Source organism: Papilio machaon, chromosome 26 (genome assembly GCF_912999745.1).
Source record: "Papilio machaon chromosome 26, ilPapMach1.1, whole genome shotgun sequence".
Lineage (NCBI taxonomy): Eukaryota > Metazoa > Arthropoda > Insecta > Lepidoptera > Papilionidae > Papilio > Papilio machaon.
In genome coordinates, this window is record NC_060011.1 from 3,640,594 (window position 1) to 3,667,101 (window position 26,508).

At 32.8% G+C, this 26,508-nt stretch overlaps 2 protein-coding genes and 1 non-coding gene across 3 annotated transcripts; 2 read left to right on the top strand and 1 right to left on the bottom strand.

Moving 5' to 3' along the window:
* Positions 1 to 3,469: 3,469 nt before the first annotated feature.
* On the bottom strand, positions 3,470 to 7,978 carry LOC106714794 (trypsin). The gene is made up of 7 exons (XM_045684586.1): positions 7,936 to 7,978; positions 5,617 to 5,875; positions 4,864 to 5,045; positions 4,550 to 4,647; positions 4,213 to 4,380; positions 3,991 to 4,109; positions 3,470 to 3,792 (listed from the first exon to the last, which is right to left on the bottom strand). Exons 2-7 carry the CDS (start codon positions 5,775 to 5,777, stop codon positions 3,624 to 3,626), a joined length of 897 nt encoding a protein of 298 aa, XP_045540542.1. The 5' UTR covers positions 5,778 to 5,875; positions 7,936 to 7,978; the 3' UTR covers positions 3,470 to 3,623.
* A 1,389-nt stretch (positions 7,979 to 9,367) lies between these two features.
* On the top strand, positions 9,368 to 26,089 carry LOC106715223 (facilitated trehalose transporter Tret1). The gene is made up of 8 exons (XM_014508461.2): positions 9,368 to 9,496; positions 16,996 to 17,225; positions 20,210 to 20,379; positions 23,339 to 23,492; positions 24,102 to 24,234; positions 24,585 to 24,814; positions 25,284 to 25,478; positions 25,713 to 26,089. The coding sequence occupies exons 1-8, from the start codon at positions 9,379 to 9,381 to the stop codon at positions 25,974 to 25,976; spliced, it is 1,494 nt and encodes a 497-aa protein (XP_014363947.2). The 5' UTR covers positions 9,368 to 9,378; the 3' UTR covers positions 25,977 to 26,089.
* LOC123722527 lies at positions 17,337 to 17,443 on the top strand. Its single transcript, XR_006756508.1, has one exon. It is a non-coding gene; the product is annotated as a U6 spliceosomal RNA (small nuclear RNA).
* Positions 26,090 to 26,508: the final 419 nt, after the last annotated feature.

Sequence of the window (26,508 nt, forward strand, 5' to 3'; positions counted from 1 at the left end):
TGAAGTTTCACATTTAATTAAAATTAGTCAAAATTTCGTTATTTCAATTTGTGAAAATAAATGAATGGAAGAAAGATTTGTCCCATAATTTTAGTTATGTTGCGGAACAAACAATTGGGAATTTCACTGTAGTATTAAATTTTGCTCTATGTTATAATGAAGATTATGGTAAATTGGTGCAAAAATTTTGACTTTAATCATGTTTTTTTTTCCATAGATAGAATTCGTATCACCTATCACAATACTCTAACCTGGTAGTGACGTGACGTAGATTTTTATTACACTTATGTCTGTTAACGGTAATATATTTTGTGAAGATTCGCGTGTTTTATTTCGTAGTTTAGTTCATAAAAACCTGAATCTATCCCAATTCTTCCTTGTTTCTGTCTCTTAAGGGCTAAAACGTCTTGAAAGATGATAAATCCCTCTATCTTTCTAGTTCCCAGATCATTCCTAAAACTTTTTTCTTCTTATAATTTTGTTTATCACTTTTTTTTTATTACTTTTGAATTTTACAGATAATGTAAAACAAAAAAATATCATCGTGTGGAACTAAAAATCATAAAATTACCTGAAAATGTTTCTAACATGCTTGTCATATATTCAAAAAGTCATACAACTTTAAATATTTAAATATATTTAATATCGCGAATCCTATAAATATATTGCCGTTTAAAACTAAAAAAAAATTGATAAAAGCCCATCTTCTAATATTTCATAGGCGTTTTAATAACGAGTCATAATTAAAAAAAATATAGTGGAATTAAACAGGGTTGCAACTATTTATTGTAACTTTCCACACCCAAAAGACCTGTACAGAACATTATTATTTCTGTCTCTCCAAACAGAATAAAAGGGATGAATATATGATCCATACCTTGTAAATACAGATTGATACTTGTCTATTGTTGCTACAAAATTTAATTATAACAAATGCTGTGAAATTAAGATTTTACAAAAGATGAAATTTTTCATCTGCAACTTTAAGAAATCTAATATATAAAATTCTCGTGTCACAATCTTCGTTCCCGTACTCCTCCGAAACGTCTTGACCGATTCTCATGAAATTTTGTGAGCATATTCAGTAGGTCTGAGAATCGGTCAACATTTTTTTTTTTCAACGGCGCGCGGACGGTGTCGCGGGCGACAGCTAGTACTATTATAAGATTACAACTCATTCAAAGTAACCACTAATATTGTTATCAAAACTCTTTGACGAATCTTTCTTGAAAATACATTTTGTGTACAGTTACATGGCATGTAAGTTTGATGATGGACACTAGTGTACAAAAAATTACATCCGTCTCAATATCTTTAAGACTGACGGATTCTTTACCACAACTTAAAAAATTATTAGAATACACACATTGTCCTAGAAAAAGTCAGCTTGTTTACTCTGACAAGATAGTCAAGGTTACTTGATAAAAAATATAAAATTACATTTATAAATTAAATAGAAACTTGTATATATGGCTTATGATTGTAAATTTATCAATCATTTTTAGTTATCCATTTAAAATAAATGATAATTTATATATAAATTGATTGTCAGCGTCTAATAATTTCACTCCATATAACATCTTATATATATAAAAGAAAGTCGTGTTAGTTACACTATTTATAACTCAAGATCGGTCGAACTGATTAAGCTGAAAATTGATGGGAAGGTAGCTTAGAACTAGGAGACGGACATAGGAACTTTTTTAATCTTGTGTGCATTTTTTTATCCCGCGCGGACGAAGTCGCGGGTAAAAGCTTAGTTTTCAATAAAGATTCAAACATTTACAGTCACAAAATAAATTATAAAATTTATTTTTAAGTAATAAATAAAATTTTCAGATCCATATTCATTATGTTAGCAAATTCAAACATTTTATGTTTCATTTTTACAGTCAAAATCTGTTATAAGGACATCGAAGGGACTACTCATATTGAGTCGTAAAAACCGATAGTTGTAACAACTGGTGACAGGTATTAATAGGAAAGATATGTATATAACATTCAGCCAGGACCTTTGATTTTGGTTAATTTAACCGGTATGTTGTTCTAAACGATGTCGCTATAAACGGTTTTGACTGTAATTATATTAGTAAACATTTAAATCCAATTTATCTGCGATTAAATACACATTTGTATATAAAGTTTTCTACGAAATATACATAAGTTAGACGTCACTTATGTATAGGACTTTAAAGACAATTTTAATGTGTCAAGTTTTAAATTTTAACTTTGATGGTCTAAGTTATTTTATAAAGTATTAATGGTCGATAATTATGTTCCTTTTATTATAGTTATCGGTTTAGTTATTGATGTCTTAAGATTGAATTTTCACTGTTGAAATACTTGTATTGAAACATATAGTCTTCTCGCTGATTTTCATTGAAATAATAGAGACAAAAATATATTTTAAAACATTTTTTTCGGCGGTGGAACTTCTAAATCAACGTGTTTATAGTTAAAATGGTCTTTAGTTGTATTTAAGTCAGAGGTTCTAAAACTATGGCCTGCAAATCTTTTTTTTTTATATTACTGATGATTCAATTGTTGTATTTTGGATCTACTTTTTTTTATTGATAGTATAGGATAGATCTTGAATTTGAAATATTGACGACCTCTGACCTATTTCAGCATTGATTTAGTAATTTTTAAGTTATGTTAAGACCAAAAATTTATATGTAAATTGTTCCCAAAGTGGAAGGATTTAATATAAATCATTTTCTTATATTTCTATATGGGATTTTCGAGTTTTAGTTTTTAATTTTGAGTCCAATAATGTAAAACTTTTGAATGTTTCAAACTTTGTAATCAGTTCTGTTTTTTTTTAAACATAGGTATGAATGGGGCCTTTGAAAGAGCTTTGGAATAAATCGTGGTACAGAGTAACTAATAGTTAGAGAGGACAGTCTGTATAATAAGCTTAATATTATTTTCGTTTCTATTTAATTATAATATTTTGACGTTTATATTATGTATTTTTTTTTGTTTTTTTTCTTCAGTAATTAGGTAAGTTTGTGTACCTCTTATTGTGCAGAATTGTTAAGCTTCATTTGTGAACTATATATGTTAGTTAGATTTTCTGTGTACGAAATTTAATTTATATATAACTCTGTAATTGTCTATGGATATCGGAGATTCTGAGAATTACAAGAAAAATATTAGTGTTACGAACGAAATTTGTCTAATCGTGTAATTTGTTACACAAAATGTTGCAAAAAACGTATAAAGTCTTTTTTTTTTGCTTGTTTGCGTTTCACTCCGATGTCCATAAAAAATACCGTAGCGCGGTAAATTTAATTCTATTTTGTGTTAAGTCTACCAAAAAATTAAGCTCGCCAAAATGGCAATGATTGTCACCGTCATGTACGGTGGCCCTTTGTAGTTATATTAAAATAAATAATAAGTTCACTCTGTTGTTTTATTACTCTATGTTTACTTGTTAGTTCTTAAAATTAATGTTGCGCGATTTTCTTAGAACCTTTTTCCTATAAGTAAATACTCGCGAAAGTAATCATGCGATTATTTTTCATAACAATTATGATTACGCCAGTGGAAATAATATCGCCGATAGAAACAGTCATACACGTTCGTTCTGCTATTCGCGCTAGTGGAAACGGGGTGAAATTCTAAATAGCAGGCGTGGCCTCCTCGCTGTAGTGTCTGTCGGCGGTCTCTCCCTCTGGCTCGGGCACAGGTCTTGCGATTGGCCCCGCTATTTCAGGCTCGATCTCTTTTATAGCCTCCACGAGGTCGTGAGTTGTCTTGTACGACGCTATTGTTGTTGATACGAAGTCCCTGCAATGCAACTTAAACAACTTAACAAAATTATGAATCTTGTTTTTTTTAATTTTCGTGAACCTATAATTTTCATTTGAAACAAGATATTATTGAATTTTTTCTGCACTCCTAACAAATTATTATCTGCAAAGTTTCAACGTGACAAATTGATGTGTTTCCTTTTCAGTAGGCGTTTTTTAAACAAATGCGACTCACTTGAAGTAGAAAGCTTTGACGAAGACGGAAGGCTGGTGCGGGTGTCCGCACTTCTCGGGGCCAAAGCTCATGATGCCCATCAGCTGGTTTCTCTGCACCGCGGGGGCTCCGGCGTCAAACTGTCGTCAACAAATTTTAAGATTTTTTTATAAAAAAACTGAGGAGCGTTCGGAACAGAACAAATAGTTTATAAAAAAGTTCTTCTATGTTTGTTATACTCACAAGACAAGCGTCCCTGCTGCCATTCCTGAGCGATGCACAGAAGAAGTCAGCAGTGAACTGGAAGCCGTTTACGAGCTGATAGGCATCGATGCAGTAGTTTTTGGTTCGCACTTTGAGTCTCGCAGTCAGCAGGTCCGGCGTCTGGTCCCTGAATGCTGTGTCCCCACCCTGCACGGACAAATACTTTGTTCCAATCCAATACAAACCCATAGAATTTTAACCACAGACAAATTTGTGACAATAATATCAAATGAACGACTATAGTCTATCATATCACCGCATAACATCAGTTTGGACTGTGGTAAAAACCTTGATTATTAATAAAAAAAAAACTTACGTTGGTGGCACCCCATCCAGAAACGGCGACGAAACTTTGTGCGTATGGCTCCTGCATGCCGTCGTATATCTTGATCAGGTTGACGAATTCGTCGAATTCTGGAGATTTAAAATAAGTTATACTTCCAAGTCTCCTTTAACTGCCGCAATCAATCATTAAATGGTCGTTTAGAGACTGCTTAGTCAAAAGTGTAAAAAGATTTAAATAGTTTCAACTATACTTTGACCTAAAAATAACAGACAGGATATCTTTTGAAGATGGCACCCCGATGCTATATAAAAGACCTTAAAGTCTTCTAAATGGACCATACATACCAAGGTTCTCAGATAATTTGAGAAGTGCGACATCCGCGTGTGGTACGGGTTCCTCCTCGAACTTGGGATGTCTGACGGCGCCTATGACGTCGACCAGCACACCACCCTCGTGTGCCATCGCGCTGCCCACGCGCACCTTTACAAACTCGCCTAGCGCCTTCAGCGGAGCCACGTGCAGGACACTAGGGGTTATCAACTTACAATAAACGTACCGAAAACTGGTAACGAAACACTGGAACGTCAAACAATGACATTTGTCAACCTTCGTCTTTGTGCATGCTAAAAAGAATTGATCTCCACCTTTGATCCTTAGCGGACGACGAAAAAAGAAAATTACATTCAATATCTTGGAACCCACTTCTTCCTTTATGTGTACATCCATAGGGTAGTATTAAATCTTATAGATAGCTATAATTCTATAAAATTTGATAGTTTTTTATAGACAACTAGCTTTTACCCGCGACTCCGTCCGCGCGGAATAAAAAAAAAATAGAAAACGGGGTAAAACTTATCCTATGTCCTATTCCTGGTTCTAAGCTACATGCCCATCAATTTTCAGTCAAATCGATTCAGCCGTTCTTGAGTTATAAATGGTGTAACTAACACAACTTTCTTTTATATATATAGATTTCTAAATATCTTATAAGAGGAACAGGACTATAACAAGCGGAGGAAAAGCTTGAGTTGCGTGGTTTATTTTCGTCGTACTGTTTTCGGATTACAATGTACTACAAATTATTCAGTTGTACTCACTAATTAAGACAATGTGCAGCTGTCACTACCCAGTTAACATCAACAATAGTGCCTGCACACCACAGTCTGCCATTAATGATGATGGCCGCCATGTATGGATAGTTCTTTGTATCCGTTGCATTGCCGCCCTTGATCCGTAACGCCTCTCGGTTCTTTATCATGAATTCATTCCGGATCCTGAGAGCCTTCTTACCCTGACCCCTGAGCGGTCTTAGATGATTTCTTCTTCTTTCTATATCTCTTTCGGCTGCTATGGTTCCTTTAGTATGATAATTAATTAGTTGTAGAATTAGTTGATTACAATAACGTAAAGTTAATGCTTGTAGTGTTTTTTTAATATAGATTTTTTAATTTTAATCTTGTTGTCATCGTAACATGGTATAAAATCGTATGATCTTTACTTAAACAGTCTAGTCGGTAGATTTGTCATAAAAAGTGTAGTCTAAAATGCTTCCTTTAGTAACGACTTAACAACTTCGAGTCACGGGAACTTATTAATTAATTTGTTGATGTATCTTTGGTAACAAAACTTACCGATCGTTGCGCCTATAGGATAGTCGTCATCTTTGTCAGCCTCAATACTTAAATTGACAAACGTAATAACGAATAAAAATATAAATGTGGACATTTCAAATGTTTACTGTACAAGTTATGTAGACATTTTATTTGCAATCCAATAAAAAAAACACGTGCACTTCTAAAATAAATCATATGCAATGTGAAATATAAAAGGAATTTATAGTCTGTCTGAGTAAAATTCAAGGACGCGTCACATTTTGGGGCATTACGTTACACGAAAGAGAAAGAAGATATAACATCCAGACGACAGAATGAGACAAACAGAGTGGCACATGTCCTCCTTATACGTCACGGACTTAAAACGCAATGTCAATGCATTCAGTGTCATTAAGTGTTCACTAAGGGAGTTATCTAACGATCAAACGCTTCTCAGAGTTAATAATATATTCATCAACAATTCAAATTTTACACAAACGAAGTCAAGAGCAAAACTTGTGTTGCAATAAAATAAAATATATTTCAACATAAACTACAGCTAGTATTAAATCTGTTCATTCAATCATATAACTGGCAATCATGAAATCACAAAAACAAATGCCGTTTGCATTGAGTGAAAATCTTTGAAGGCTGTAACCCATTCAAAAGTTTTTCTTTTTTTTTTTGTTAAATTATGCTCACGAATCGGCCGGAATGTTCAACTGATCATTCTAACTACTTCGTTTTATGAGTACCTATAGAATATGTAATAAATTCTACCTATCACAATGGAAATATTCGTCATCTGTAGACGCAATCATATCGTTAATTGTTTTTGACATTATATTTAATATATGAAATACTAGCTGTTGCGACTCCGTCGGCGCGGCATTAAAAAAAAACTTTATAGCCTATGTGTTCTTCCAGACTATGTTCTATATTTGTGCCAAATTTCATCAAGATTCGTTGAGCCCTTCCGGAGATAACTTCAAACAAACATCCATCCATCTAAACATTCGCATTTATAACATTAGTAAGATTGAATACTTATTACTTGTTAATGGTTGCGTGTGGTCTTATAGAATACTCTGGCTAGGTAATAATATTATCTAAGTAATTTTTGTTTTACCAAGTACCAGAACAGTTGAGTTATTAGACAATCTTACTGTACAATAATTCATGACTCTGACTCTTTTTAAATCTTCGTGGATGAAGTCGCGGGCGTCAGGAAGAGTCTAAAATCGTTTTATTACGTATCGAATATATAATTATATGTACAAACATGAAACAGTACATATATGACGTTTCACTTTAACAACAAGGATGAATTAGGAAGTTACTAATCATACAAATAAATATACATTTCACCAAAATGGACGATGACAAACAAAAAAGTGCAAATTATTAATGAAAACTTTATAGATGAAATGTTTAAAGTTAAACAAATTACTCGTCATCCAGTTTACACGTAGTCATTTTACTTTGCACTTATAATCAAGGCTGCGGACACGAAACTAGCTATGGACGAGCGACAGTGGGGCGGCGTGGCTAGTTTCCAACTGCCTTAGAAACTAAAGAAGCTTTACCATGTTACTCCATACAATTTCTTGCACGGTGGTATACATGTATTAGCTATTTACTAAATATAATTTTCAATATTTTCAATAATAAGTATTATTTAATAAAAAATTTTTCATAACAGAATATAACTTACTTAAATAAATAAAAATATTAATTAAAGTATATAAAATATTGATCAAACAATTTTTTAATATTAAATTCTTAAAATTTTTGCATTATCATAAACTCCTTAACTCCACTTACCTACATCTGATCAGGTATTCAAAGCTCGAGGTGTTCGCTAAACTGGCCGCTGTTAACTTTTAAATGAAAGGATCTGTCAATCTCGCAACTGTCAAATAAAAACAAAGTTCTAAACTTGCTCATTTTATGTGTGTAAATTTCTTAATCAGTTTGCGTTCGTAAGTACAATCGTACGTGTCAGCATAATAAGCACATGTATGATTGCCATCTTTACCACATCGTCCCGCAAAAAGAGTAAGAATTTATTTAGAACAACGGCGGTTCTTTGCTTAGTCCGTTTCTCTATAGTCAAAGGCTTGATCACATACAACGTTTATAAATACAAAACTATTATGCTAATTAATGCACTTGACCTATTACAAACCGCACGCTCAAAACAAGTGCGATATTAAACAAGCTTGTAAAAAGCGAAGCGATTGTGACAGTGCATACTATACTAGTGAAATTATATTACCTATCAACGCGCTCGAGATTTGATAGGAACGTAAAATACTTTAGAAAATCGTGTATCATTTAATAATTCTGTAATTTAAAAAAAAATATATAAAGATTAATAACTGAGATAAAACAATTATCTTTTAAATCGGAATAAATATTCGATAGTTATTAAATAAGTAAGGAAACTTCAAATGGTTCGATATTCTGTATTTTTTAAATTTATAAAGATATATTCCGTTTTATTTTCCATAATATAAAATTTTTCATTCAAATTTTTTTTTGAAGAAAATCTAACACTTCTTAGTCTTCAAGTACTAAAGTTACAATTTATTCAACTATAAAATTATCTTATTTAATCATCTTAATATTCTGAAACTAATTTCCATGGAAAATGATCGAAACAAAGCATTCAAAAAATCATGTGACCGATCCTAATTACTGAGTGATTCTCCACGCTTATAATGTTAAATATTCTAGCAAATGCGACGTATGAATTGAGATAAGAATATAGGAGAAAATCTATATATATAAAAGAAAGTCGTGTTAGTTACGCTATTTATAACTCAAGAACGGCTGAATCGATTTCACTGAAAATTGGTGGGCAGGTAGCTTAGAACCAGGAAAAGGACATATGATAATTTTTACCCCGTTTTCTATTTTTTTATTCCGCGCGGACGGAGTCGCGGGTAAAAGCTAGTTACTCTAGTCCCCATTTCCTTTGTAACGATTTAAAATGCTACACGTCACGTTAACAGCTGATAAATAAATAATAAAAAGTTACATCTCGATTACAAAGTAAATATTAACATTTAATTTAAACTTTAAAATAACTTAGTAGTGACTATACAATAAAGATTTTTTGTGCGTTTACTTCCACGTTTGAGAACAATAGTGATTTAGTACAAAAAAAAAATTGAACGCACATTTAACGAGCGTATGATTTTAAGATGCGACCGTTCCGTTCATTGCGACGACCAGTCCGATTGAAGACACCAAAGTGTCCGGATGAATAGAGTTACAACAGTGATACAAAGTTGTAAAAATAGTGAAATGAATTTTATATTATCAAAACTAATGTGGCAAAATGGAACGAGAATTAATCAATATTTATTTGCGACGATAAGTAAGTTTTTATATCGATTTATCAATTTTTTATGTTTATTACAATAAAAATTTAATAAAATAATACATAATATTAATGGAAGAAATAAAATAAATGCAAAGATTACATTACATTACATTACACATTGTTATAACCATTTCGTGAACTTTTTTTGACTACCTACACTTAAATAGGAAAAAAAAAAATTAAAATTGTTTACAATTAAAATAATGATGAAATACGTAGTAATGTTTTCTTTTTATTTTAATATTTATAAATAATTGAATTGAATATAAACATTTAAGAGCTTAGCTTATAGCTTTAAAATTAATTGCAAAAAAAAATTGCGACAAAAATTGTTGTTTACAATCAAATTTATGTAAAAATGTACTAATTAATTTCGAGGTTAATTATATTAAAAAAGCAGTTAGTCTATTTCATTATTAATATGCATGATATTACGATGCGTTTGTATAATTTTTTGCCTACGAATAAATATTAGCGTACGTAATAATTTTTGTTTCATTTTTTTTAAATATCAAAGTTCAAAATTCAAACATATTAAAATATTTCCTATGGCGATTACATATACGTACATAAACACGGATAATAAGGTTTTTATATACTGCAACTTCTTCTTCTTTATTTTTGGCTTTGGCACGGTTTGTGCATTAGCATATACTGCAACTTATTCATTGAACTCTCGTAACGTATTGTTAAAAGATTGTTATTACTTTTTATAGATACGGAGAAAGGTTACTGCAATCCATTTTCTAATCTCTACTGACATTAATCCTAAATAATGAACACATTCGTCATTTTTAATTTTTTTTTAAAATATGTAACATTTAATATACGACAAAGAAATTATAATTATTAACTATGATTAAAAATGTCGATTATGACCCTGAGAATAATAATAAAAAAATACCAAATTTAAAAACTTTTCAAGGTACGTGTCTTTACCTTATAAAGAAAAGCTGGTATTTACCATTAACACGTAACTAATCGTTGGTTTCTGAAACCAAAATACTTATATAAAACAAATTGTTATCTCTGTTTTGTCAAAGATGATGAGTTGACGATGTGTTTTAAACAGGGATTTTTTCTCAAAAACCTTCTATAAGTTGTGTGGTGCATATTATTAAAATTATTTTATGCGCATTTCGAGGACTCTTAAATAATTGTTATTGCGCGTCAATTAAATAGTTACGCTACCCTAAAGTTAATACCTTCGCCGTAAACAACAGTACTTAGACTTGGTTGGAGTGGCATTTGCAGAAGATATTACACTACTTAAGTGTAAATCGATTAAATGTCTTGTATGCATCAAAATGCTAAAACTTTTGGGCCTTACCATAAAAAACTTAGACCAGGGTTTCCCAAAGTGGTACTTAAAGCATTGCTAATTCTCACTCTGTCTTCTTCTATTGACCTAAGTCAGAATGAAAAAAAATAATAATAATAAAAGTGGTCGTTTCTCAAAAATAGTTTGGGGATCCCTGACTTAGACTCAAATACATTTTAGATTAAACATACGTCAATCCTTTTATATCGCGACACTAGCGCCCGGCGGGGATTATGCGCAGGTTTGCGAAATTCGATCTTAACCAATAAATAATGAAGTGTTTAAACCGAAAGTATTGTGTGAATACATATTTATGGTGAACGTTGACGTCAATAATATCAAATTTTTGTAGTAATACAGTTTTTGTTTTAAAAATAGCTTACCCAAAATAATACAGTTAGAGCTAGAGTTTGGGTTATTTATACAGGATTCTATTGCCGAAATAACAGAGATAAAAACAGAGGCTTTTTTGTTCATAGTGAAAGTGATGACGCATATTTTTTCAACGGTTAAATTTTAAAAATTTTCGAACAATAACCTAGTAACAAAATAATTTAAATATGAACTGTTTTATTTTACTAACATAGTTGTAGGATCTGTTGTTTTTATTTTTATTTTCTACTAACACTTTATGGATGTAACTGGTCCGAAATAAAAGTTATTTTATTTTATTTTATTTTTTTTATTTTATTTTAAATGATTCGAAGTCAGTTCGTTTTAAGGACGTTGTAAGGCCGGGTCGACCGGTGAAATACCACAACCACACAGAAGACAGGCGTGAAGTGGAAGTAATTCTGCGTTTCGTCTGATGAGTGTGGTGCCGGAAGCCTAATTTTAGTCCTTTTCCCTGTCCCACTCTTTTCTTATTAGGAAAGGATGGGAAAGGGAAGTGGATTTGGCAGAAGAGGGGACGCATAGAAAGGGAAAATATCCTCTTTTGATGCATCCCCTTATTCGTTGATTAAAGGTAGGCAATGCATCTGCATTTGCGGATTACTATGGGCAACGGTCGCCTAGCTATTTCGGCGAATCTAGTTGACCGTTTGCTCGTTTGCCACCTTTTATCACAGTAAAAACTAAAAACTACACATGTTTATTTATTTTATTGTTATAGAACCATAATGGACTATAAATAATGAAGAACCGCGAAATCAATTTCCCACAATCACAAATAAATTATAAATATTATTATAATGTAATTATTGAAACGTACACAATCATTTGAAATCGTTAAAATGATATTTTCCTGTCACGACACACGTATATTCTTATCATTTATTTTCATGTACAAATTAAAATAACAATGCATTTATATCTTATAAATCTTTGTACATATTTTAATATGGTTAAGGATTGTAATTTTAATGTTCTTTATTTATCTCAATATAAATGCACCTTTATAAGTAGGGTAATACACTTATCCTATGCCTAGGAAAGCTAGGACTGCGAGAAAGGTAACATTATTAAGGTAGTGATGACTGAAATTACGAAAGATAGAGCGATCTGGTGAACGAAAACTGGTGCGTTAACCCTACATCAAATTCTCACGTCGATTATTGAAGATATTCTCACATGCATGCGTAAATCTTAAATATGAAAAAAGATAGGTTACAAATATGTAAAGGTATTGGAAATTTTGTAAAATTAAGTTTTGTATTTTTGACCATGTCTTAACCATGGTAACTAATGCTTTGGTATAATCCTACTAATACTACTTCTTACTAGTATTATAAATGCGAAAGTTTGGATGTACAGATGGATTTATGTTAGCAGGTTACTCCAAAACGGCTAAACGGATCAGAGAGAAATTTAACGCAGGGGAAGATTGCTGTCTACCCCTGTGTCTTTCTTTTGAAGTTGCGAGCAAAAGCTAGTTTAGTATACATTTTCCCTGCACTATTAAGATTAGGTTAGTTAAATTTGACATAATATTAACAACAACAAAACTATTCTGTTAACTACTTGTATGTTCGTGATATCTCTGTATACTGAAAAATTGAGTGACTAAAACATATTGTCATTGTATAAATTGAAAACATCAGTACGTCAGCCAATAATGTCTTTTATTCGCTGTGAAATACTTATACTAACACCATATACATTTTTACATTAAGATAAAATAAAACTCTAGTAATTACTACATAACGTTGGTAACTTCCCGCGCCATTTTTTTAATATTTTTTTTACCTATCTTTTTCTAATATAAAAAGGCAAAGGTCTTGGTTGCCAGTATGCCACCTCTTTGGCAGAACGCAAACTCCTTGTCTACCAAAGAGATGGGATACATCATTCTTCACTCAACAGTCATCCCTGTCATTATCTTTGAAATAACAGTTATAACAATATCTTTTAAACGGAGATTTTCGTCTTAGAAACCCGCGGTAAATAAATTGTAACAAAATTCCGTCATCCTTTAAACACATCTCATATTATGATTGACTAACATGTTTGTTTCTAAAATTTAATTAATATGCCAAAAAAATTCTCAAGGACGTTTTAAATTCGACGTTTTTAGTCTATAATACACATAAAAATCGCATTTTAACCGGCTACAACTGTAACAGTATTTGATAGGCGAATAAATTTAGATTGGTAAGAGGTGGAATGGCGCCTCTTTCGCCATTCAACAATATTTACATGCTGTTGGCATAACTATTTAGGTGAAAGTCGTATTTAGGATTTGCGTCTCTAGATAATTTGTTAAAGAATCGAAAACGGGTTCTCATAACTTTCTTTGTCTTACTTATGATAAAAAAAACCGTAAACACATGTATCATATGGAGAGTGATTTATATTAAATATTTGGTACACATTAAGGCGTAGTTACACTAATAATAATTTTAAAACATTTCAATTTTTTACCGGTAAACCAGATTTGAAAGGAATACGAAATTTTCTAGTGTCTGTGTTACTAAAATTATAAATGAAAACATTTAGATGGCTGTCATAAGTTATCTCCAGAACGACTTAACGGATTTCGATGAATGTCACAGATATACATCGAAAGACCGCCAGGTACCATCCATACCATCTGGATGGCTGGCATTCTACAACAGTGCGGTTCTCGCGAAATTTCTTGCCACGCACGGCCGCGTTGTGGAATGGTCTGTCCTCGGCGGTATTTCCAAACCACTACGACTTAGGGTCCTTCAAGAAGCGAGCATATATCTTTCTTAAAGGCCGGCAACGCATCTGCAATTCTCCTAGTGTTGCGGATGTCCATGGGCGTCGATGATCACTTCGGTGTTCGCGCCGCTCGTTTGCCCCCTTCTCATATAAAAAATAAAAATAAAAATATAGAACATAGTCTGGAAGAACAAATGGGCTACTAGTTAATCTTTTAGAGTCGTGTGCGACAGCTAGTAAGTTGTATATATAATTTTTACCATAGGCAAACAATGATTTCTTCGTATCATTAAGACGCTTTCTTCTTCACACAAGTCCGTGTTGAATAATTCTATTCGTGTTTAATAGATTAGTATTCACACGTTATTGCTAAAACTGTTCTGAAATTCTGTTTATAGTCTGCATAAGTCCTAATAGTCACTTGCGTGTTGCCAGTAATGGGTTCGTTTGCCTCAGATTCTTAAAAGTTATTTTTTATTAAAAAAATAAACAAAACATAGTTAATTTGTTTATTTACGTGTTCTGAAGGCCATCTTATATGACATTTAAAGATAAAATAAAGGCACATAAATGTTTTAGCAACTTTAGGACAATAAAACTATGGAATAGACATTTTTCTAAACGAACTCAATAATCTACCCTCAAAGTCGATGGGAACATTTTTTTTTAAAAAATTATAGGGAGTGCAAAAATGAAACAAACAGCTCTCTAAATTTTAGATCATCTTTCTTTGACATCGCTATTACTAAATCGATTTAATTTGAAGCAAATTTTACTAATATAATAATGCGAAAATTTAGATGGACCTTGATGAAATTTGGCACAGATGTAGAACATAGTCTGGAAGAATACACAGGCTACTTATTACGTTTTTTTTTTAAATCCGCGCGGACGGTGTCTCGGACGACAGCTAGTTTAATTATAAACAACGTACAACTTCAATACTAGAGTATTAATAGCGATGCTATGAAAGGTTATGTTTGTTTATTTTTTAATGCAAATTGTGTACCGGTTCGAGTATGATTCAATAACTGTGCTATAAAAAAACAATCTGTTTTTTAATTCCCATGTATTGATTGGTCAAGGTTGTTTATGTTCAGTACTCAGGTAAACAAGACATGTGATGATGATGATGATGATGATGATGATGTAATCCCGGCCGATATCGGCCACGGCGACTGTCTTCAGCTCCGGTTTTGACGTTGGTGTGCTCGCATGTGGCTTATGTAGCCAATTTTGTTTGCGAAAATCCTCGCACATTGCGGACATGAGAGCACACCGTTCACGTAATTATAGCTGATAGCCGCAGGTGGTCGGGCTTTCAGCTCGTCGCGTCTGGCATCTAGCTCAAGGAGCCGCCGGTTTTCAAATTGTTTGACGCTATGTTTAACTAGCGCTCTCCACTCCGGCCGTCTGGCAGCCTGCTGCTCCCACAGCGAAGGATTGATGTCGCACTGCTTCATGTGTCGCTTCAGCACATCTTTGTACCTGAGGAGTTGTCCGCCATGCTTCCGCTTGCCTTCCTCAAGTTCTGAGTAAAAGATGCGCTTAGCTGTTCTTTCCTCCGTCATACGCGTCACATGTCCGCCCCACCGAAGCTGACAAGACATGTAGGAAGACTACTGATCATCATCAACTCGCTATACGTTCCCACTGAGGGGCTCGGAGCCTACTCTCAGTTAGGTGACTAGGCGATAGTCAACCACGCTAGCCAAGTGCGGGTTGGTTGACTTCATATATATCTTTAAATTTCTTTTCATACATGTGCAGTTTGCATCATGTTTTCCTTTACTGGAATCAAATTCCATAACAATTACAATCATGTAAATATTTCTTAAACTTATAACTTAAACTTTTTTCACGTACATCCATCTTATTTTCGTATCCTTACTAATATTATATATGCGAATTTTGGAATGGATGGATGTTTGTTTGAAAGTATTTCCGTAATGGCTTAACTTTTTTTTTTAAAAAAAGGTCCACATAACACTGCGCTGTCATGCACCCGTTAATTTTGAATCTTATTATACGTAAATCAATTAGCCATTAGGCTTCTTCCTTGATTTAAAACTGACAAAGTCCGTGAGAGTAGTTTTATTCTATTGAAATGTTAAAAATACCTCAAAGTTATCGTCGACGAAAAACATTTTATTGTTTTTCTCATTAAGTACAATAAAGTTAATAAAATTTATTATTAAATACATTAACCGAGTCATATCTATATTATGATTCACGTAAAGTTAATTTTAAAACCGCATTGTGAAACTATTTTAAGCATCATGTGATGTCTGATTTAAAAATTTTAGGTTAGAAAAAGAGTTTCAACGATTTTATTATATTTTCGTTTGTTTTAACGATTGTCAACCTTTATGTTGTGTGAGAAATCTTCAATAATAAAGTATAAACAGATTATAACTAGTTTTAAGGATGCTACTGTAACCAATTACAGGTTACATTTATCAGGTACTACCGGGGAATATGGCGGTATTTCACTTTAAAAACGACAGTCGCTTGAATAACACAACACTTAAATGTCTCTGTACAGTCTGTCAGTGGTACACTTCTTATTGTCTTATACAATTACTAGCTGTTGCCCGCGACTCCGTCCACGCGGAATTGAAAATAAAAATAGTAATAAGTAGACTCTCTGTTCTTCCAGACTATGTTCTACATCTGTGTCAAATTTCATCAAGATCCGTTGAGTCATTCCGGAGATACCTTCAAACAAACATCCATCCATCCATCTAAACATTCGCATTTGTAATATTAGTAAGATTCGGTAATTTACGCGAGTCAATGTTACCTAATTGGTCATTTTTAATAAGGGGGCGAAGTTTGTCTCGTTGCAAAGAACAAGGCAATTTTTCTGTAAGTTAACACTGCGAAAGGCTCTGACTGTACCGTACCTATAGTTATTCTGTTCCATTGTGACCGCCTGATGAAATGTGACGTCATTCGACTCTTATTACGTGAAAGTCAAAAGTCGGATTTCATGATTGGTAATTTAAATTAAACACAAGCTAAGCACATGTTTGTTTCTTTCCAGTAACAATACCACTGCTGAGCTTCGGTATGGTGCAGGGCTGGTTATCACCAATGATATCCGTGCTGCAGTCGCCCGAGGGTCCGTCTCCGGAGCCGTTCAGCAGCTCTGATATATCCTGGGTGACGTCAGTCACGTATATTACTGCTATCATATTCGGTGCGCCTATGGGCTATCTGACAGATCGGTACGGTCGGAAAATCATGACACTCATCACTACGTTGTCACTTATTGTAAGTATGTTTTTGTGTTTAGTAATAAGTTATTCATCATCATAATCATCATAATCATCACCATCAATCAGCCTTTGTTTGCCTATTTCTGTAAAAAGGCTATCTCCTAAAGTACTTGCTTCGGCAGTACATATACTAAAATTGGAACGATACAGAGAAGATTAGCATGGCCCCTGCGCAAGGATGACACACAAAATTGTGAAGCGTTCCACATTTTTTAGTCACGGTGCGTTCCTTTGGAGATCCCGGGGCTCTAACTAGCACTTGAAGATGGCCACCGAGGAGGTTTTAGTGAGTCAAGCCTCACATAACCCAGCCTTTTCCCCAGAAGGCTTGTCTTTTGAAGATTTCCCTCTCGAAAAAAAAAGTAAATAACATAGTATATAGTAATAATAAATGATAAACAAATAAGTAGAAGTCAAAGTACAGCTTGTTTTTACATGTTTATCTTAGGTAACCGGTATTACTTGATAATAAAGAGAAAAAGATTGTAACACAAGTGTAATGCGCAGACGCACTACGAATACACTCAATATACGTGTTTTTACTACTAGTTACTAGTTTTAATACTAGCTGTTACCCGCGATCTCTCTACGCGTTATTAAAAATATCAAGGAATAAATATAGCCTATATCTGCTTCCCAAAAGTGAAGCATTTTTTCGAATCAGTTCAGTAGTTTTAGAGCCTATTCAATCAACACTTCTTTATAGTTATTATTATGAGTATAGATAAATACCTCACGGATTTGTCGCATTTACTTCAGTGAATTCAGTCATATTTAGGTTACCTATTTTGATTTCGTGTTCTTCGTAAATATATCTCATAACTATTATATATTTATCATTCAAAGATTGTTTTCATCATTTTAGAAAGCTCCAAAGGGGCTTAACTTGATGTTAAATAGCCAATAACATTCTTTAAAAATTCTACTGTTTCATACAAAAAGGATTATAAAGATTCGATAAGTAATTTCTGAGATTAACGCGTTAAAATATGAAACTTTTCAGTGTGATTACTTATGGGGTGAATGTGACATTTATTTAGCAGTAGCTGTCAAAATGAAAAAAAAAACAACTTAATTAGCTATGTGTTCTTCCAGACTGTGTTCTACATCTATACCAAATTTCATAGAGATACCTTGTAACAAATATCCATCCATCCCACCATCTAAACGATAAGTAACGTAAGATGTAATCGAATGCAGTATTTTATAGCTTTATAGTTCCATAAATAGTATGTTTAGCATATCTTTAAGTAACTTAGAAACTATAAATAGCAGCAAAGGTAGCGGTTTTACGATGAGTTGACCGTTTCATTATGCGTACAACCGGGCTATATAATTGGCGTGGATAATGAACTTGCAGTAATCAAGGTTCATTGGTAACATGTATTTCATTCATAAAACATTTACAATTGAATATTTAGGAGGCCTAATTTTAGTCCTTTTCCCCTTCACACCCTTTTCTTATTAGGAAAGGATGGTAAGGGGAAGTGAATTTGGTGAAAGAGAGGAATTATCCTACTTCTGTGCGTCCCCTTCTACATTGATTGAAGGTAGACAACGCATCTGTATTTGCGGATGTCTATAGGCAACAGTCGCCTCGCTATTTTAGCGAATTCAGGTACACAGTTTGCTCCTTTGCCACAGTTTGGTATAAAAAAATCGAATTGATTAAACAAAACTTTTTATTAACTATAAGGTATAGTGTAGTATAGTATTCTCAAATGAGATTTAAAAAAAACATTTTTTAAACAAGGAAGTTAGTCATCAAGGTTTTGGCATTCAAAAACTTATTTGTTACAAAAATTATGCAAATATGTAAACGGAAGTAAATAAATATTGCAAAATCTGTTATTTTATAGCTTTTCGATAAAACGACGTCACACATGCATCAAGATTTGTCTCTCGATATATTTGACGATATATTTTTTTTTGCAATAAAACTTTAAATCAGTTATTAAATATATAAATAATACAGAAATAGAAATAATTAGAACCACTTAAACATACATTTGTATACAAATAAACGCTTCAATCTACTTTAACACTAGCTCTAGACCTTGGTTAATGCCGATTAAGTTAACACGTCATATTACGGAAAATAATTAATTCATATATGGTATATTCCACGCCAGATAAAAAAAAAAAACTAAACTTTTAAATGCATCTAGTGAAACATGCTATTGTGAATCAAATTTTGTGTATTTTTGGCAATTATAATTATATGTCCTCAAGCAAGATATTTAATTTATCTGCAACCTACTAACTAAGGTATGAAAAGCGATTTGGCACATATTACGAGTATGTTAGAACTTTCTTTTATCTTAAATTATATAAAGGTTACTGCCTAAGACATAAATACAAGACATTAGTTTTAGAATCATAAATTACACAGTAAATAGCATTTGATTCTAAACACAAGTCATTGGACTATTAACCTTTTTAATGCAGATAAAAAAGACGGATAGTGTATTCACTTGTCAAAAAGGAAACCACAATTTCCTACAACTGGCATGAATGAACGTTAAAAAAACAAATCTTATAAATCGATCAATTATTTAAATAAAGAATGTCAGTGTCGTACTAAAAAATAAACAAATTCCGTCACTTATTATTTGCGGCCATTGTTATTGTTTTTACAGTCTTTTTTATCTGTTTCGACGCTTTAGCTTAAATGCCTATCGTAACTGATGGCATTTATATCCGGACTATTTTTTATTAGCCCGGAATTTCCATGACGTTCTAAGAAATTCTTCGTGAATTCCTTGTTTCTTATTTTTTATTTTGATTAAACTTCCCACCCTTTTTAATAAGGTTTGATTCAGAAGTGTAGGTAGATTGGACAGGGGTGGGGATGTCCCGCGGCCACTTTGTTTTTTGCTTGTTTTGTGTTATGCAGATAGCTTCTAACATACATCCATCCATCCATACATTCGCATTTATAATATTAGGATGATTAAGATAATGTTTTTTTTTCAACAGGCGTATTGGCAAATAAAGCTGCTGAGCCTGGAGCCATGGGCAGTGATACTGGCCCGTGGTATAGCCGGTATACCGTGCTCAGCCTGCTATATAGTCCTGCCTATCTACTTAAAGGAGATCAGCGATATAGATCTAAGAGGAGCTCTCGGTTCACTGCTCATTTTAAACAGGTATGGTTATTTTTTACTTATCATAGTAGAAGGCAAACAAGCAAGCGGCCGCTGAGATCGCTAAAATTGGTGATTGGTTGAAAGTTTTTTTACTACGTTTGATTGGTTGGTTCAACCAAAATCAAGGTTTGCATTTTCAATACAGATTAACAGCGCTAACCGTGGGTTTCTAAGACCAAATTCTCGTTTAAAACATTTTGTTATCACTATTTTGTCAAAGATAATGACAGCGATGACGATATGTTTTATACAGATATTTAGGTCACAGAAACCCACGGTTATTATTGTAAGAATTCGATGTTAATTACTGATTCGTTGATTGCTACCTCAATTAAATACAAACCACATATTAACTCGTATATTTAAAAATAAAAGAACGATAAGTCAATCTTTCTTTAACATCGTATCATGACTAAAAATATGACTCGATTCGAAACATCTCTATTGTTGGAAACAACCGTTGTTTATAATAATGTTAATAACATAAAGATGTTATTAACATTATTAGGACTGTAATAAAATATTCAAGGTAATGCAATTTGTATTCGTAATTCTCTCATAAAGATGCTGCGGAAGTAAATACATCAACAATGTTAGAATAAAACAACAATAATCTTGTTATATTCATATGCACGTATATAAATATGAAAGGTTTAAAAAAAGATGAATGGATTACGTGAAAAGTGACATGATTTTATAAGAAGGGAGTTGACGAATGATTGATTTGGAGATTGAAAACCAGATCCCAACATAGAATAGGAAAGTACAAGAAGATAACACAATGTATGAGAAATCGTTTAAACATTTATTTTTCTGTCTGAATATTTTTTCTATCGAAATGTAGACTCTCTTTTCTTGAAAAGTCCTCGGTTTTTTTTTTTAGTTTGAAATACAACTGGAAGTATTCTAAAAAAATAATGAAAGACAAGGCTATCTGTACTGGTGGGCATAAGTTAAACTAAATTATGACAGCTCAATAGCGCCCCACTGTCAACATCAAAAAATGTACAAGATCCTCTTTGTACTGTTGCTGTCAGGTATTTTTTTCTTTTATGTCATTTTTTGTGTCTATGTAGGTTTTATATATATTCTGACAGAACCAACCGCGATAGCAGCGCCTCTCTCACCGGTTCAGATATTCTTGTTTGACTATATGTGCTAAAATTATATCTAGTGTCAAAATTAAATTAATGACAACTTAATGCAATATTGATTCGTATGGCCCGCTTTGGACCGGTTCTTTACCGTTAAGTTAAGAAAAAGATACAAAACGCATTGCTTTCGGCAAAACCCAGATTTTATACGAAATCCGGGAAATCCCAAAGGTTAGTCAATTTGTTTTAATGCTACAAAAACCATAACAATAAAAACGTAGTATTTTTCGAAAACAACAGAAAAAGGTGAACATGTTCCATGGAATTCTAGAAGATATTTTTCTTATTATTACGAAATGTGTAAAAAGGACGGCTCGACCTGGGAAATACTATAGTCATTGTCCTAAACAAGCGACGCTTTGCGACGCGACATGATGCGACTAAACCGTGACCGATTAATTTGGCAACTTACACCACGAATACATATTACAAAAATATTTAAATCAGTCGGTTATAGAGTGAAGCAAATATTTTCCTCAAAAACGTCAGTACTAAACATACGTCACTTCACATGAAGGTGTTTCAAACTAGACTTGTTACCAAGTGGTTGTAGATTAGGTTTGTCTAGTCTTCTCGTGTCTATTGAGCTTGTGTCAGTCCAGTACTGAACTTAAACCTTCCCGAATGCCTTCCGGTCTTCAATGTCCTTGACATTGTCATTTTTGCGTAACATCCTACCTAGTTTTTAGCCGACTTAAAAAAGGATGTTATCAATTCGGCTGTATTTAAGGACCAAAGTATTTTTTTTTTACTTTTTTATATTAAAAGCTACGTCTTAGTCTAGTTAACAACACACACTAAACACAAATACACATTTACAGGTGTAAAGGTCTTTTTTTGCTAATGTAAAAGGACCTATATGGCATTTTTTCCTATAACTTTGAGAGAAAAGTTGTCAGTTTGCACATTCGCCCTTATTCGTAGGAGCCATCGATTTACAACATCACATTGTAACGAGGCAATGATCAAATTAATATATATATGACGCATTATAATTAAACGAGTAATAAAAGATTAGCATAACCTTTTTTATCTGCAAATTGTTTTAATTAGCAATAATTAAATTTTAAATAAGTAAACTTGTTTTTGGAAGATCAGGGTTAAACACGTTTTTGTTTGAGCTTCATTTTCTACAACGCAAATGAAGTGTACGACAATATGTTTCGATACAGGTCTTTTGACGTTTGAGAATTTTTGCCATTTCATGTCCTTGAACTAAATTGTTGTGATTAGTAAGGTGTCCAAGCAATTCAGGAATTGTGGGCTATTTTTACAAAAATAGCGACACCAACAGCGTAACTTTTTAACGGCGGGCGTAAAATATTATTTATTTTTTTTATTTAGAACTGCACAATTGCTTACCTTTTTTCAAATTTCGGTTACATAGGGTACTAATAACAATTACTGCAATTAAAAAAGACAAATATAACATTTTTATACGGATAAAATCGCATTAGATAGGAATAAAATTAATATATTATATAATTATTGTCCGGCATTTTTTATGGATACCATAACGATGACAGAGAGTCAATGAACAGTCTTGACAACATTACGTGGTATGATTTACAATTAACGTCTCTAGTGATGTATCAATGCAATACTAGGAATTTATTAGATAAGTCTAGCAATTCCTAATAAGGTCTTCAATAAACGTTGTCTCGGAGTCAGATTTGATTGATTGATTTGATTGATGATTGATTTAACATTTTAACAGATACTCAGGATAAAATTATGTTAAATTGAGAATAACGCCATCTAGTGAAAATACCATGAATCTAAAATTTTGACATCATTTTTTTCAGAAACATTGGCTACTTGGTGAGCTATATCGCCGCTGACTTACTGGAGCCGACCACGTTACTCTGGATGGGTCTCCTAGTTCCTACCGTCGTGTTCTTCATATTCCTGCTCATGCCGGAGACACCGGAATTCCTCGTCAAACAGGGAAAAGTCGATGTGAGAACTGCTTCCTTGATAATAACATGTGTGTATAACAGTTGAAAATTTAGTCAATTTTATATTGGCAATAAACACAAATACATTTAGATTTTGATTTAAAACTGTTATGTCAAAGTTAATTAATCTCTGTTGTACCTGTTACATTAATCGCGGCAATGTTTTATCTTAGAAGTTTTGCTAAGATAATAAGAATCTTTTGATTATTGCTAAAGAACATTAAATGAAACAGTTTGCTTGACAATCATCCTTGTTTTTTAATTGCTGATTCTATTGATATATGAATAAGTCTACCATTAAATAAATAAGTAATAAACGTGTAATTGACACAGGAAATCAAACATTTCAAGCTGCAGTAGTACTTGTGATGTAATCGGTTAAATTATAATTTCTCACTTAAAATAATTTGATTTAATCTTTCTATAATTATAATAATTTTTCGAAATTGCTAGTAATATTGCGATTATGGTAATAACACTAAATGGCAGATAATTTGACGAAAACATAACTATTATCCGTTTGACCGTAAATATTAACTACCCAGTATTTTTCATAGAAGAGAGAACTCGAGCAACTGGTCGATGCAATTAATTTAGATTTTTTTTTCAGGAAGCCAAAACCGTGTTGGCTTGGCTTCGAGGTGTATCCACGTTAGATCGTAAAGTGGAGGAAGAAGTAGAAAGTATAGTGAAAGCTGAAAAACGGACGCAGTCTGATACCAAATCTGTATGGGGAATTATACGTAAGTATATTAAAATCTTCAAGATTATTAACAATCAAAGTAATTTTAAATGACGTGTTAGTTTTTGCAGTACAAAATAAAATTGACAAAATCCTTAATGATAGAGGACGATTTAATACTTGGTGTATTAAATCGTGTATTAAAGAGTTTATTAAAAATAAGGACATATCTTTAAAAACAATGTTAAATAGCACAGAAAACGTTAGCATATGCAGAGCCGCTCTCTCTTACTACAATTATTTTATAAGTATCTTCTTTTTCATGTAACGAAACGTGTCATTTTTCACTGACACAACCTCTTTATCACAAACAGTCAGTATCAAATATAAAAAAACATTTGTAAATTCCAGTGAAGGACAAACCGACATTCAAAGCGTTCATAATAACTTTGGTGATCAAGATAACGCAGCAATTTGACGGCTACTTGATCGTGCTCATCTACGCGGGCTTTGTGTTTGAGCGCGCGGCTGACTACATCAGCCTAAAGCTCAGCCCCAACAAGCAGATTATTATGATAGGTGTTGTGCAGCTACTGGGATCTATAGTGGCCACTTGTATTGTGGAGAAGACTGGGAGGAAGGTACGAAATTGTTTCACGTTGCTAATAATTATGCATCTATAACTATAGAGTAAAAAGGACATCTGAGCCGCTGTGTGTAAGACTAACTAAATTATGACAGCTCACTAGAGCTCTTCTGGCAATGTCAAAGAAATGTCACAAGATTCATCATTTTCTTGCTGGAGCTGTCATGTTATGTTTCTTTTTTTATGCTACTTTGTAGACCCATACATATTTATGTATATACATACATATTTATATTCTATCAGAACCCTGTTTTTAGCCGACTTCGAAAAGAAGAAGGTTATTGTTTCTACCCGCGATAGCAGCGCATCTCTCACCGGGCCAGATATCCTTGTTCGACTATATAGCTATAGAACTGTCAAATCCAAACAATTTAAACATTATTGAGTTGTGTAACGCACTCGGAGTCGGTGTTAAAAAATAAACATGATAAAATCGAGTTGTATAAATGTTTTTTTTTTTTCAGTTACTCCTGATTACAACATCACTAGCTATGGGAGTGGGAATGCTGACCCTGTCCGCGTGGTTCTACGTCACCGCGGAGGGCACCTGGCTACCAGGCTGGCTGCCAGTGCTCGCCATGTGCGTCTGCATCTTCGCTGATGCAGCCGGCTTCCAGCCGATATCCTACATTATCATCACCGATCTCTTTACATTCCAGGTGAATAAATCTCTTTATTTTATTGCAACCAAATAGCTTTTAATTCATTTATTTTTAAATAATATTGGCAATCTAGTGGCTTGATCGAATAAAAATGTTTGCTATTTAATTTCAGTAGGAGCTCTGAGAAAAACATGTTCATGGTCTCGTATTTTAAATAAGAGTACTTAGTAAATTAGTCTAGTATTTACCAATTTACAAAAGAATATCTAAAGAAATTTATTAATTTTCCAGTTACGAGGAACGGTGTCTTCATTCGCCAACATATGCGCTAAACTAAGCAACTTCGTACAAATGAAATGGTTCAAGAATCTCAGCGAATTGATCGGTATTCATTGGACACTATTATTTTTTGCTATAGTTTGCTTCGCTGCTTCCTTCTACACTGTTATATTCTTCCCCGAAACGAGAAACAAGACTGTTGATGAAATATACGCGAAGCTATCCAGAAGGAAAAAGAAGGAGAACGAAGACGATGCTTCTAAATCAGGTCCCTAGTTTGTATAATTTTAGTACATAGTTAAATGAGATTATGTCGATTTGAAAAGCATTTGTTATGAAGCACTTTAAAATGCATTTAAAAGGTTGATTTTAATGTACTTTTCGTACTAGGAGGCTTTTCAGTTTTGTAATGTATATTTTAAATATAGTCATAATTGTTAAGGTTTAAACAATATTTTATTCACTATGCGAGTCAAAATTAACGTGTATTAACGATAACGTTAGATATTTCAGCAGTAGAAATAAATTGTAAAATAATTATTTTAACTTTGTTGACTTTACAATATACGAGTAATAAAGTGTATAATATGAGAGTTCTCAAGTGTCATATTTAAATAAATATTGTAGAGTTGTTTTTGAATAATATTAGTACTCCTGTATAGATAACTATTTAGAATTCATTATAGGATTATAAAATATATTTAATTACGCACTTTCAGTTATTTTGTGAAAACAGATAAAATTAAGTGATGCAGTAAAATAAATATAGCTAATAATAGTAATTTGAGCAAAAAGGTTTACCGGATTT